The 15,517-nt window shown below is 38.7% G+C and overlaps 1 protein-coding gene across 12 annotated transcripts in view; it reads right to left on the reverse strand.

The window, feature by feature from the left end:
* ATP2B2 (ATPase plasma membrane Ca2+ transporting 2) overlaps nucleotides 1-15,517 on the reverse strand; it is a 432,035-nt gene that overhangs the window by 115,286 nt on the left and 301,232 nt on the right. For all 12 annotated transcript variants that reach the window (XR_008747494.1, XM_055806184.1, XM_055806177.1 and 9 more), the window contains one exon: nucleotides 14,633-14,830. Coding sequence is in view for 11 of the 12 variants with exons in the window: in XM_055806184.1 (XP_055662159.1) it covers nucleotides 14,633-14,830 (198 nt within the window). In the remaining variant the exon portion in view is untranslated. The remainder of the gene's footprint in view (nucleotides 1-14,632; nucleotides 14,831-15,517) is intronic.

Below are 15,517 nucleotides of genomic sequence, written 5' to 3' on the forward strand. Positions count from 1 at the left end.
AACAAAACATTTACAAATAAAACAGATAGGAAAAAAAAATTATAAGTTCTGTTAGCTTGATATTAGCAGCGAAGCGGCTGTCTATATGTTGAAATAAAAATTCAAGTCTGATAGAGAATTCTAACCTTGCTATAAAAAAACCTGCACTGGGCACACTGCACGTACTGGGGAAAAGTTGTCTTAGAAGACCCTTATTAAACTTGAATAGCCCATTTAGGTCCTGAACACAAGGCTGAAGGAAAAAAATATATACTCTCAAGAAAATAAGTACATTTGGAGCTCCAACTATCCAGGCACTCTGTACAAACACCTCAGAAAGCTAAAGCTGCAGTTAGTGTCTGGAAACAGGAGGAATCCTCCCATTTCTTATGCAGCAACGCCTGGATTTCCAGTACTTCCTAAACACAGCTGGATGGAGAGGAGGACTGGAACACTTCCTCAGCTACCCCTCCCAACGCGGATCACTGAAAGCTCCAGGAAACACAGAAGCCCATGAAAATAAATGCATTTATTTATTTATAATAAAATAAATATCTATGTATATAAAATATATATATATAATTTTAAAATAAATGCTTAACCGTAAACTAGTTATCATCAAAGTACTTGACTTTAAATAGACTTAAGAAAAACATTTAACACTAACACAGGGCAACAAGTATCTCATAAAAACATAATCAAATTGAGAGCTGTCTTACTTATGCTTCATCTAATAAATCCTTACAAACAAAGCCTATTCTCTTTCTGTCTGAAGCGGAATGATCAGAAGAGCAAATCACCAAAGAAGGTTTTCAGGGTGGCACCTGCCTGAGTAATGGATGCTTGTACTCTTCCATCGCTCTTTGATTTGTGTTCTAATCTAAACTAAATGTACTTGCTTCCCAAAATATTCCCTTTTTCCTTTTTGTGCTTTAAAACAAGATGTTCTAACCAAGACTATTTCAGTGAAAGACTGTATTTAACAGAAATGCTACCAAAAATTTGCAAGACGGTTTTGAAAAAGTTGACTTTGCCTGGAAATCTTGAGGGACATTTCATTGGAACTTCCAGAAAATCAAACTGGAGCACAGGATGAAGTTGTGATTGCCGACTGATACATTTCATACAGCCAGGCCATTTAAAGAGTAATTGTCAACTTCTTCCAACTTACAAGCCCTGCAGAGAGAAGTCACTAAGAACAGGTTATGATTTGAACAGGCCCCTTCAAAATAATTAATGGATTCTTGGAGGTCCACAGACCACAGTTTGAAAGCCACTGATTAAGAAAAGTTGTAAGTGAGTAGCTTAAGCAACTTAACACAGGTAGCATACCGCAAACCCAGAACGTCAAACCAGTGCTCTTTTGAGCTTAGGCTCTGGAGATGTATTCTAGAGCCGGTTCTTGGAACACCTCAGCCTCTTTTGGCACTGTTACTGCCTCACTCACCAGCCATATTCAAGAGAAAAGAAAACCACGTTGCATAAGATAGGGAAGATTTGTAGACCTCAGCCACAAAACCAGCACATAAACTACAGTGTTTATTAGTTTCATTAAATTTCTCATCTTCATTACTTTGCGCTATAAAGCTTTAAGAGGTGAAAAATCATGTCACTAAAAGATTAAACATTATATCATAACGTCTTGCAGCAGAAGGCATTAAAAAGTTCTATCAATGCTAGCAAATAGTGTGGCCCTATAAAAGTAGTTTTTTAGTGCAAATCTACGTGCTAAGGGAACATGTTTCGGGACCATATTTTTCAGTTTAGTTTCATGCCAAAGGATGGGATGAAATCCCATCTGAATTGCACATCCAGTCCGTGCACTCCCTGAAAGCACCCTGCAATGTGAACCAAAGCATATTAACTGGGGACAAAGAGGGGATGTAACTTCTGAAGTGTACTCTGCATCCAAACAAAAATGTAAATTTAGATACATCCAAAGCAAGCTAAAGATGCATGTAATTAGGATAACTTCCATTTAGAACATACATTCTATATATATTGCATATTAATTTTAGTTTCAACTCATCTAGTTCTTAAGATTCTAAACATTTATGCAAACCTAACTGAAACAAGATGAGCAGTATATCCTAGACAGAAAAGGCAGAACTCCTTATGCAAGAACAGAAATAAACTGGAATCAGTTGATTAAATTGTTACTTTTCTGATAGGAAATATATATATATATGTATCTATACTTATATGAAAAAATGCATATATCGGCATTAACACACATACATCTATATGCGCACACAGATGCACATACTTAACAAGTAGTATGGTTAAGTGTCATTACACCTAGTATTAACTCTACTGCATTAGATGTAGTAGGTATGGACTGTAATACCACGTACTTATTTGCCTGTGCTTTCCTCCTGAAGGCAGAGATCAGCAGGGCAGGGGCTGCTTCTACTCTCTGTCTGATGAAGACTTAAAAAAAGCCTCAAGTGCATCCATACAAATTTGAAGTGGAGAGTGTTTAAGGTTCTTTTCCCCAGGTCCCAATTCAACACCTGATTCCAGATGTGTTTGCTAGATATTTTGTCTCAAAGGCCTGTTTTACTGTTACCGGTTTCTCTTTCAACAACAACAAACAAAAACCAAAAAAAACCAGCAGCAAAGCGCTATACATCTGCCTTGCCATCACAGTTTTCGTGTTCAAAAAAGAATACCTTTTTCATTTCAGTCATCTGGGCTTAAACATTTTTTTTTTCCAGATAATAACTTTCCATCTTACTTCAAACCCACCAGCAGACAGACGTGAGCCATGAGCACAGGCAGACTTTGGGGTTTCACATAGTTTGTTTGAACTCACACAGACTAGTTGGCAAACAGCACCCTCCTTTGAAACTGTAAAACAATCCTATAACAGATCCAAAAATACTTTGAATTTCAAAGTCACATAATGAACAGATTTTGAAAATTTGAAAAATAATTCAGGTTTTAAAGCTGTTAAATTAGAACTTATTTTTTAATTCACAATCAAATAAGAAAACACTCAGTATTCCTTTATTTCATATTGATTTATTTTATAAGCTATTAAAGTTAACTTTTGACAATAAAGATGTTTTCAGAGCTTTTGGGTTTTCATTGGTTTGGGGGAATTTTGACCTTTTTTTTAAACACCTGGTAAACCATTTTAAAAACACATTTTGGCTCCCTTTGTTAAACTCAGTGCAATACTTGTACCCCTCTGTGACAAAGCTGGGTGAAAAAGCTATTTCCGTAAATAGCTATTCATTATATTTATGACGCAGTTGTCTTCAAGTAGACAAAATATGGCTGGAAATATAATATGACAAATCAGTCTTCATGCTTGTGTAAAAACATAACACGGCAGTGATGTGTTTAAAGCCTTACAGGAGACATTTAGGTTATACACCAGGAGTAACTGTCTCTCTGCATGGACACTTTAGGCAAATTATCTAGGAAAGACACAAAATTTCCATCGCTGAAACCTTTTAAAAATAAGTATTTCTGTCAAGAATGGCTTAAGTACTGTTGATAGTGCTTTTGAGTATGGGGACAGACTAAATGACCTCCACGACCCCCTCAAGTAGGTTTTCCCAGATCCTGCCTCTTCTGCTTTGCCCTGGATGCCATCACCAGCCATCGCCAGCTGGTGGGTTACCCAGCCCAGGCAGCTGCAGGGGCTGGACCATGCTCTGATGCAAACACCCAGCACATGGCTACTATAGGGAGTGTTGGGGAGCTTCAAGTAAATACAACTTCACTGCTCTGCGTAGGATGAAAAGAAAGCTTGTCCTCTCTGTTGCAGTCACAGTCCCCCGCGAGCCTCGCTGGGCGTAGGGGGCAATGCCCAGATGACCCCCTGCACCACTTCCCCAGTAGTGCCTGCTGCAGGCTGCACAGCACCGCTCTACAAACCCACCGAGCAAGCCACAATGATGCAACACCCCAAAATCCACCGAAGTAGCCAGCATGAACCTGCAGGAGTACGCCCGTGTAGCCAGGTTTATTACTCTCCTTGCACAACCCAGCAGAGGGGCACTGAAGGAGGCTGCTGTGACGCTGTCTGAGCTTCTGCCCCCTCCCCAGTAGCATCACCTGGAGCACAGGGGTAGAAAACCCCAGAGAAGCTCTGCAGGTTTGGTTTATGACCTGATGGGTTTGTCAGCTACAGCTGAACACCAACAGCCAGGCTCCATCTGGCTCCACAAACAAGCCACCGAGCCGTCCTCACATCACGCCCTCCATGACCCCACAGCGCCCAGGACTCCTGCCAGTTCATCTGGTTTTGGAGCCCTAAACTGAAATTTGTGCCATCTTTTGAATCTAGAAAACAACATAAAAGCATAAATGTTTCAGAAATTAAATAGTGTATCCAAGTAATGACAACTCAGATGTGCACAATTTTGTCCTCATGAAAGCAGCCTTATACAAGTGTCGGAAGGCAGTGAGATAACCTGCATGCGTGAGTTTGGACACGTGTAATAGCTGGAACGTCCAACCTGTTCTGTTTCTGCCCCTGGATATTTAGACGTTGCACTGAAGTATGATTTAGGGCAGGAATTAAAAAGTAAGATACTTTCTTAAGCAAATTCTTAAAGGAACTAAATATATTTAACAAAACATACTGGGTTAATGTCACTAGAAGCCATATGCTGCTTCACCTCAGCCGAGCTTTGGGAGGAAGGAGGTTAAATGCTGGTGCTCTGGCAGAACTAGCTGTTTTCAAGAGCATATATATTTCCAGTTTCTCCTGGGTTTTCTCCTATTTTCCAGGATGCCAACTGCTTCATCCTTTGTACTGACAGACAGTTTAGACTGGTTTAAAAGATCCTTTGAGAATCTCATGGTTTAATTTTTATGAAGAATGATAACAGTACTTGAATGTGTGCAACAACACTCCTCAAAAGTTGTGTTTTGATAACTCTAAAATTAATCTATACTTTGAGATTAATCCCTTTTATACAAAGATGCTGTTTTCTAATAGCTGCACTTCTGTGGTCTCAGCTTCTCTTCTGCCTCTGCCTCCTTGCACAGCACAATAAAAACCTCTACTGCAGTGACAGCTGGATCAGTGTTATTTGTTTAGCAGCAAAGACGATAAAGGATTCCTATTAGGACACATCAGCTTTTAAGGCTGCATGACCCTTATGCCCTCTTATATATGACCTGTTTTTTCATTGATTTAGTATTCCTCAGCGCTTGAAGAACGTTATGTAACACACTCTTATGGAGACTTACAGAAAAATATACACACTTTGGGGTTTTATAGTTAAAACAAGGGCATTGGAAAGCACTCTGAGACAAATGGGAGGGTGGTTGGAATTCCAAATCTGTTCTAATTAAGGGCTAAAATGAAATATTAGAGCTAAAACCCTCTGAGGAAGCACCTGGTTCGTTATAACATGATGTTGTACTAGACAAATGGTTGACAGTTCTGCAAAATCACCACCAGTGCTTGCAGCCTGCAAAGCGTACAGATAAAGAACTCAGAAAGCGCAGCTAGATTTCTCTTCCATGCCAATGCGTGATTAGTTGACACTGACAGTGAGGATTACAAGACAGGTCAGCTGTTCCCTTGACTTTTCGAGATATACAAGAGATTTGAAGATGTTCATTAATTATTGTTGTCTGAAGCATCTGCAACAAAATTTCTGAAAATATTTTGAGTAATTGTTCGGGGATAAGGGGTCGGTTTGCTCTTTTACTGACGTAGTGCATGAGGCAGGGTAGAAGTTAATATTCAAATCCCTACAAAGTGTTAAAATGAATGAAATTTAGTTCACTGTATTTTAAAAAGGCTTCACGTTTTCTACAATACATTTTGCATTATGGAAAGGACATAAAGACATAACGAATTTTCATGGTACCAAAAATATTACTTGATGACATTTTTGAAATATAAAATGAGCACAGATAGGTCACAGGATCAGTTTTTCATCTTAATATTGGCTTAATAACTGGGAGGGATGGAAAAAGTCTTACAGTTGTTTGTTGCTATGTACTGATATGATTTTAGGAGATTTGTAAAATAATATTAACATTTGCCTTGCAAACTAGATTTTTATGCTGCCTATGTTTATGTATTTTAATGCAATCTATGTTATCACATGTAAAATGCTTTTTTAAAAAAGGGTAAGATCTAGAACTGCCACAAAGACTAGAGAATTAACTTTGTTCAGCTGACTCATTTCTGACATTTCTGATTCTTTCACTCATTAATCAGATATATTAAGTGCATATTAATGAAACCCAGGGGGACAGATTTTGAGAGACATGGAGACATATGCAACACTTTCATGTACCAATCTTTGTGTTCCAAGATCTCAAAATGTCCCTACAAGACTCTCACTTTGTAAAAGTCTGGCACTTTTACAGAGACTTAAAACATCGATGTGCTTCATTAACCATGTGAGTAGTCCTACTGAATTAAAATGCTAAGGAAAACACATGATGAAATCCTGGTTGTGGACTGTATGGGTAAAGACAAGGTAAAAATTTATAAATGCTGCATTAAAACATTTAGTTAATATTCAGTCATACTCAGTGTCTCACTAGGAAGTAAATGAACTGAATTCCTCAGAGGATGAATCAAGATTTTTATGTGGTTATTTATCTGAGGTTACTTTTAATTAAGTTTAATTACATTTGGTTCAAGTTCCTCAATAATTAGTGCTTTCACTTTCTTTAACTTCTTTGAGACAACTGCTTATCCCCCAGGGTCATTTAAGGAAAGGGGGCACATGAGTATTTCTTGTTTAAATGAAATCTTGAGCCATGCAGAGATTTGCTAGTGCTCATTTCTAGTGTTAAGGTCATACAAATGATCAATATTAATAAAGATAAAAACAATATGTTTGCATTTGGCAGGAAATGATTGTGCTCTACCACAGAATTTAATAGTACCCAGTGCCATTTCCAACACCAGATGAGATGGCAGTGCTCCTGCAGAGCTAATCCTGCTATTCGTGCTGTATCCAGCATTTGCTTCCTGCCCAAATGACACCTGTGTGTTTCTCCTGTGCCAATACGTGTTTGCGTACACAAGAATCTATTTCAAGGTTTCCTCAGCAAGCATTTTGTGTATTTATACAATTTAAGAATGAGCTGATTTCCTCCAAAAAATGTTAAGGTTTCTAAATTCACCCGAGAAAAACAGATCAATCCAACAAGACGTTACACTTCTTGGAAAAAAGAATGTAAGAAGTTTATGATCTGGGTAATAACTCTAAAACCAAAAAATGTTTCTATGAGAGTGGGAAGAAAATTGTGAAGAATTGGATACTGAAGGAGTGAGACACTGAACAGCAGCTACCTGAAAATACTTATATGAATGTAGTTGTTTCACAACTACTGGAAAAGAAAAAGAAGGGAAGAAAATGACAAATTAACAACTGGGAAAAAGAGATTAAATTCATCAAATCTAAGGTCAAGCTGTCTCATCATGCATGACAACACAGAAACGGTCTTTTTCCTTCCTGTCCCACCTTGCCTGAATTACAAAGACTGCCCGGCTCTCCCTGCAAGCCCCAGCACTGACCCTGGAGGGGAAGCTGGGAAGCGATGCACTGCTTTCCTTCCAAACAGAAAGGAAACACACGTCTCTTGCATACCAATAAATTGAAGAAACTAACCTCTAAGAGCTGTCCACAGGGCAATACAGCTGCGAGTCATTATTTCTTGTGATGTTGTCAAGGTTGTTTTGGGGGTTTGTTTGGTTGTTTCCTCCCCCCCTCTCTATTGTCCCTTATTCTTAACACGCATCTTGCCAGACTGTGACGGTGACCGGTACCTGCTGATTTAGCATGGCAGGCTGAGATTCCTACCTGCATCCCCCAACGGAGGGAAATTTTCTCTGTATGCAGCAAAATACATACAAGAGCAGAAGACAACAAACTCTGCACATGAATCTGATTAATACGAAATATGAATATGAAAAATGACAATTACCCTTGGGAAAAATAAAAAATACCAAAACCAATTCATGGAAAAGGGTAAAAGCTGGATGACAATCTTCAGCTGTTTATACATGCAAATACAGAGCAATGAATAAAATTGTTAACATGACCTTAGAGTTGTATTAGAAAGGTGGTGTTTTTTATTTTCTGCTGGATGCAGGGGAATGCTTGAATGTCTGCTGTGTGTTATTAGGGTAAAATTCCCTTTAGTAGCCTAGATGTCACATGAAACTAAGCTGCAAGAAACTGTACACTTGAAAACAGACATCATGCTTGTGGCTTCACATTGAACACTGGGATGTTAAAACATCTTACCTCAGGCTACTTTTTTCCCCCCTTTGTAATCCATGTAAAGAAAACAAATTCAAGGAAGAAAAGTTAAAAGGTCTGTTACATCCATGTAAACAGTGAATGATTTGTCAGGTGTTGATATCAGTGGGTTTTACAACCAGGGAATAAGAGCCATATGTGATACAAGGCCTGATGATAGTAGCAAGGGAGAGGATTAAAGGCGGCTCAGAAATTACTGATGAAAGTGTTAAAAGACTGAAAACTTTTAACCAGTTCAACAAGGGTATAGATGGGGGGTGCACTGAACCTGGGCAATGCTGCTGATTTGCTCTGAATTGCAGGGCAGGCCATATGAAGACAACTTCAGAAAGGGACAGAATAATTGCAAATTGCGTTAGACAATTCCTGCAAGAACTGTTTCAGCAGAGATCTAAGCGGAAAGAGTCAATCCTCCTCCACCCCTCCCCCTGCTGAGCTCCCCCCCCCCCAAAAAAAAAAAAAAAACAAAAAAACAAACCAAACAGAACCAAAACCAACAACAAACAAATCGAAACCCAACCAAAACCAAACCAGGTGGAAGACACCTGCAGATCTACAGCCAAAATGAGACAGAGATGTGGGAGAAGCTGAGAGAAGCACTGCCATTACTCACTCCCTTGATGGGTTTCCGACTCAGACCCAGCTTTTCCCAAAGGATGTTTCATTTGCTCAAGCAGTGTAACGGTTCCAGACCCCAGCGTCCAGGTACTTGATCTCACAAAGCAGCAATTTGTATTCACATACTGTCTTTAAAAACAGGACACTTGCTATTTCTTTGCAAACTATACAAAAATGGTATCACCGTACACTGATAAAGACTAGCTCTAATCTACATAACAAAAAAAAACAAAAAAAAAATGAAGCCAGGATGCCATATATTCTTCAAATGCTCTTTACATGTCATAGGCTCACTATTCTGTTTGCTCAGGGAGCAGTCTGTATTCTATTAACCCAGGACACAGAAGGATTTTGAACAAAGTATTTTTCACTTGCCTAAGTTGCACCCCTATGTGATCACCACTGTAGTAGAGACTACATCTGCAGCGGGAATTTTCTCTCAAAATATATTCTCTAAAATGCAGCAGCAGTTTTGCAGTTTTTGAGAGAGTGGGAAAATGATTCTGCGGGGATCAGTAATGAGAGCAGTGATTGCCACAGGGCTGACAATAACTTATGCAGAAGTTCTCGATTGCTCCTGATGGCCTGTCAAAGGGTAAAAGGGAATGCAAAACAGATCATAAAAACAACTCTAGCATAGCTTCTGAGAACAAAATTCTTGAACCTTTCACTCTTGCTAAGAAATATGAAAATACAGAAACTGAACTGGCTTCTGGAGAAGCAATAAAATTGCACTATTATCTAGTAATTCCTGTAGATCAGGTCTTGTGATTGCAGCAGAAAATGAAATGTTTTCCGAGATTTGCCCATATCTTAAATGAGGAATTGTAGTAGAACTAAAACTTCATGTACTATCAACAGATTACTACTTCCAGTTAAGATTAGTTGAGAAACGTCGCTACTGACACTTCAAAACCACAGAAACATCAACCGTTTCCAACAGTGTAAATTGAATGCAACTCAGTAGATAATAATCTACTTTTCTCAAGATAATACCAAACTGTGTTATGGATGTTTGAAAGTACAATTATGCTACAGTCGAAGGGCATAAATTTGGCAATGTGACAACATTCATAGCTTAAAATTGGAAATGTTAGCTAATCTAGAAGTACACACAGAAAATGAACTTTTAACCTCATAACCACCTTACACAGCAAAGTATGCACTAATGCACATACATTAAACGATACCCTTAGACAAGGTTTCTGAAGCAATTCATGCACTCTAATATATTTTAGAAGTGCACATTCCTCCTTCAAAAGCCTCAGAAGAAAAATATTTTGCATTTAAAGTGCAGAAACCAGTTAAATACTAGTTCTGTTACAGCTTTAAAAAATTAAAGTAGGTCTCTAGTGTCCAAAAAACAGAAGGAGTTATATTAATTCTAGAAAATAAAGATGCCTTCCAACTTATTACACTAATGAGGTCATTGGTAGGTAAAAGTTTAGGATATGTGAAAGGTAGATATAAACATATTAGGTATAAAGGCAGCGTGTATGTACCCTTGATTAAAAAATGACGCAAGGTGGTGTTTCCCTAGCACTATGTCTCAAGGTCTCTTATTTCTTATTATTAGTTCTTATTCCTACAAAGAAAGGCTGTCACTTCGCAACGGTCACAACTTTTCAAGTTAGTCCTAAGCAATAAGCACATGAAATATTTTTATTTTTAAACATTTCAAAATTCTGCTGTTTTTTTTTTTTAACATGCTGTTTAAAACTTTCTGTAAAATGTTACTTCCATTACCTTTTCCTTATTTAAGCTTTCATGTAAAGTCAGTATTTTTAAAAAAAATGCTGAATATCAACGTGTCCAGCAGGAGAGAAATGCAATTTTCCCTTCCACTCTCACACTCCATCCCCGCTGCTGCAGGGTACATGGCTCGGGGCAGGCCTGGCTTTACTGCGCGGTACGAGCCAGCTCAGCACCACTCCTGGCACCAGGGTGACATCCACAGGGCTCCGCTCCCAATAAAGGCTGAGGAGGCTAAATCAAACCACAGCCTTGCTTTCCTCTGGCTTTTTCAGATGCTTTTCCACCCGCCTTCGGTGGCTGCTAACCAACTTGCACTACACCACTGTCATCTCCTATTCAGGTCTCTTTATGTATTTGACAATAATAGAAGATAAAAGATATCCAGCTCTCATTGTGGTCCCCAGCCTGTCCAAACCCTTCTCTGGTATTTCCCAAGACATATCGTCTTCACACCAGCCAACGTATCAGCTTCAGCTACGACTCCCTGGCCAGGCTTCTCATTCACATTGCTCCTGAGGATGGACCAAAGGGGGAAGGAAGCATTTGGCTAATGCTAATGCTTCTGCCATTGACCAGGTTATTTCTGGGGAAACACGCACCCTCACGTAGCTCTGTCTCCAGAGGGAAGGCTCCTGCTCTGTTCATTGTCCTGCCCTAGTCACAGACCTCAGACACTGAAAAAGCATAAGGTGGTCATGGGCACTTGTAGCTGTGGCCAAGGAATCTGCACAGTTACCCTGCGTGACATGGGGCCAACCTGCAGGACAAACTTCACCGTTGTAAGACAAACACAAGTACCACTACATACGCCACGAACCTGTGGGAACTGGTTGTTCTTGATCACGTCCCCTTGACACCCCACTTACCAACAGTCTCACAGCTGTCTGCTCATGAAGGTTTTGCCTTTTTTCTGCCTTTATTTCTTTACGACTCTTGCATTGCAAGAGTGCTGAATTTATGTTTGCAATTCTTTTTGGACTCGGACAGGTTCACATGGGTGATAGTAAGTTGATGACTTCAGATAACAGTGATGATTGGGCAAATCAGTGTGGAAAGGAGAATGGTCATGTTGACTCATTTTCAAAACGAAAACGCGTTTCATTTTGAAAAAGGAAAGAAAAAAATTAGAATTCAAAAGCAGAGGCTGTCCTATATACTGTATAACAACCATGCACCAAATGTAGTGTCTTGTTACACAAAGGCGATTTTGCTGAGCTGCAAAGTTGACTGTCACAAGCTTTATATTTCACATTGTCACCAATCAGCAAAACCAAATACCCACAATTTGGGGGGGGGGGGGGGGAGTTAAAAATGCATCATCTAGAAAGAGTTCTTTCCAGAGAAACTGACTTTTAGCTACTCAGCCCACAGACCAAGCTTCAGCATGGCAAGCAGGTACTGCAGCACCTCCACACTGCTTCCATCAGGAGAACTAGGGCAGATCTGAGCACCAGGGACTTGCACCACCTCCCACCTGCTGCCCACAAGGGCATCAGCCAGGGAGCAGGGCAGCACAACTACCAAGTGCCTCCAGTAACTGTCTGAGAAACTTAGAAACTTTTAAACTGTGCTTAAAGTATGCTGTGGAGGGGCTGGGCAAGTTCAAGAATAGACACCAAGAAATGCCAGCTCTCCTTCCTAACATCGGGCTGTGGTTTCAGAAGAAAATTTATTCTTTTCAAGAAAAAACATAAAACTTGCAAATAAATGCACATTTCAATGAATGATTTTAATTCTGGGAAGAGTTAGAAATGGAAAATACAAGTTTTCACACCTCCCAGAGGAGCATTTGTCACTTATCCCTGTCACTGGGTAGGGATTCCCCGTTACATCCCATAGACAAGATTACCCTCTCACCCCAAGAAAATGAGAATAGGCATAATGTAGACTGCTGGGAGGATGTTACATATTATATTTTTTTCCGTATTCTCTGTTACAACAGCAATGCACAGATGGACCAATCTAAAGCGATGTGTAACAAATACGGGATTTAGACGGGTGAGCAGACACTTCACCAGAGACAGCACACGAGCCGCTGCCCTTCCAAAGAGCTACAGGCTCCTGAGACAGGCCCACATCTGGTCTGAACCCAGGTTCATGTTCAAGTCAAGAAATAGTTTAAATTGTTCAATAAATTGGCTTAAGTGTAGGGAAAATAGCGTATTTAGTTTCTTCATAAAAAGTTCATTTGAATTTTACTTAACTTTAGTCTATATATAGTTTTATTTTAGAATTGGTTACTGAAGGTTACCAGCCAACAAATCATTTTCAAGTATGACTACACCTCACTTCACCAAGGGCAAAAGCAAGCTTAATATGTCAGTTTTTCAATGTTTAGGATTCTTTAAAATGGACATCTACCAATAAACTGTAGGTATCCCTGGCAGTAGCTTATAATACACTATTTTTAAAATAAAAGACCATCTCTCACATTTATACAACTTCTCAAAAAAAGGCTTCAAAAATATAAAGGACCTTACAATGTGTTCAAAATGTTGTATTATAGATATTCACCAAATTGATTTATTCTCCCTGTGTAAAACATAGCAAAATCTTCCAGGAAAACAATTCTAAAAACATAGGGGAAACAGTGACCATTAAATAAAATATTGTGCTGTGGAAAAACACAAACACTTTTTCCGAGGCTGCCCTGTTGAGCTTTTCAGACTGTCTCAGAATCTCAGATGTGTCATAGCTTCCCATGGGAAAAGAAGTATCTTAAATGCAGTATCAAAATAATAAGAATAATAATTAAAAAACCAAACCATCGTCTGATGACACATCTCCCCTCTTCCTAAAAACTGTAACAATCCTGTTTTCAAAATTCCTTTCCCACCAAATAAATAAAAGACTAAGAGGGTAGTCTGCACATTTATGCCCAAGAAAAAATTTTGCAGAACTAAATTCTAATTTTGTATAGCATCATTCATGGTTTACAGTGTGCCCAAGGTATTCTACTATGTCGTTACGTGAGGTAATAACAATGTTTTCTTCTGTAAAAAAACAAATTACTCCTTTATCTTTTCATGCCTAAATTAAACACCTGCTGAATCAATAGTCACATATTCAAAATTCATCAAGGAAGCAACAAAAGATTTGTGATTATATACAAAGGATTAAAGAATCATAAATACGATGCAAGAACTATGCATAGCTATATGCTTATTCTGCTTGTGAATGGAAAAGGAAGAAGGAAGGGTCTTCAAGGAAAGTAGCCAAAGGAAACCGAAGCGAATGTAAAAAGCATTTCAAGGCTATATTTAGAGGAAGACATTCTTCATACATTTGCCAAGCTATTCACGTCATTTCACACGGCATGTTTTATCCAGCTTTATAAGTCTATGAGAGAGCTGGAGGGGAGGGAGAAAAATCTGGATCAGTTGCCAGAAATGGAAATCTTGCATTTATGTAGAGGAACGAATATTTTAAGCATGTGAATTCAAGAGTACTTTCCGGGAGGAGGGGGAAGGAGGGAGGCAGGCAGGGTGTTAAAACTTTCTACAGAAATCACAGGATTCTGCAGTATACAGTTTACCAGTAACATGACTTTAGCCTCTAACACTCCCTTTCGAGCCAGCCTCGCTAGCCTTAGCTATATCATAAAAATACAAAAACGAGCGAATTTCACTAAGGTCAAGTCTTCAGCTGGTATTCTTGTGCATGTTCATGTAGATACCATACATCAGTTACACAAGCAATTACATACTTCTCTGTAATGCAGTAAACAACCATCCAAGATGAATAAATAAACATCAAACACAGGCTCAAACATTAAAACAGAAAAATACTCAGTTGTGTTTTTTCTTTAACTCATTAAGCACACGTCACGAGGTTCAGCTATTTGCATAAAGAAATGTCAAGCATACAAAAAATATGTCAGTACCAGATGTAATGGTATAAGGAACAAACCACATGGAAATTTCCTGTTAGTGACCTTCTGGAGGGTGGGGGTGGAATTAATTTGAGATATAGCAGTGGTTTTATTTAAACTTATACACATTATTTTTACAAAAAGTTTTTACCTTCATTCCCTTCTCCAGGTGGCTGATAAAACGAAAGCCCCAAAGATATGATGGCTGCAATTTCCAAGATTATAAGAGTCACATCCTGCAACGCTTCCCAGACTAGCTGTAAGAACGTTTTTGGCTTCTTTGGAGGTATAAAATTTTTTCCAAAAATAAGCTTTCTTTTTTCTAGGTCTGCAGCAGTGCCAGCTAATCCTGTAAATAAAATAAAATAAAATAAAATAAATTGAAATTGCAGTGAAATAGAAAACGTCCACTTATATCTGCATTCCTATAAATTATTTCTCCAAGAACAATTACAACCTGTACCATCTATGGCACATTAACAAATCGGTAGATATGCCACTCAAATTTTGCTTTTGCATGATGATTTGTCCTTGCATTCTGAACAGGATCCTTGTGGACTCCTTTAGTACTAATTCCTCTCAGTCTTCATCATTAAAAAAAGTCTTTGAATTAGCAGGTTTCTTTAAGATGACCTATGTGTATAGATACATACACACATGTAAACAACGGCTCCTAAAAAGAAATTATATTTAGGATGAAGCTGGAATAGCTGTTGGTAGCTTTTGGTAATGTCAGTAGAAGCAGTAGACATATCTTTCTTCTGACCTCAGGTCGATGAACTCAAAGTATAGATCAATAAAGCATGTCTTGTCCTACTTCAGAGCAGCCTTTCCTACTGCATATGTACTGCTGTACAATCGCTGGGGGGAACTGCATCAATTTTTTGTTAAGTGAGAAAAGACAGCCAAAGAGACAGGTTATATATGCAAAGAAAGTGAAAAGGACACTATAGTGTTTCTTAAATTGATATAAAAATACACTCATTTTGAATGATACTTCAACTTAAGAACACTTCAATTTCCGGACACGGTGTAA

Source organism: Falco peregrinus, chromosome 5, assembly GCF_023634155.1.
Source record: "Falco peregrinus isolate bFalPer1 chromosome 5, bFalPer1.pri, whole genome shotgun sequence".
Classification (NCBI taxonomy): Eukaryota; Metazoa; Chordata; class Aves; order Falconiformes; family Falconidae; genus Falco; species Falco peregrinus.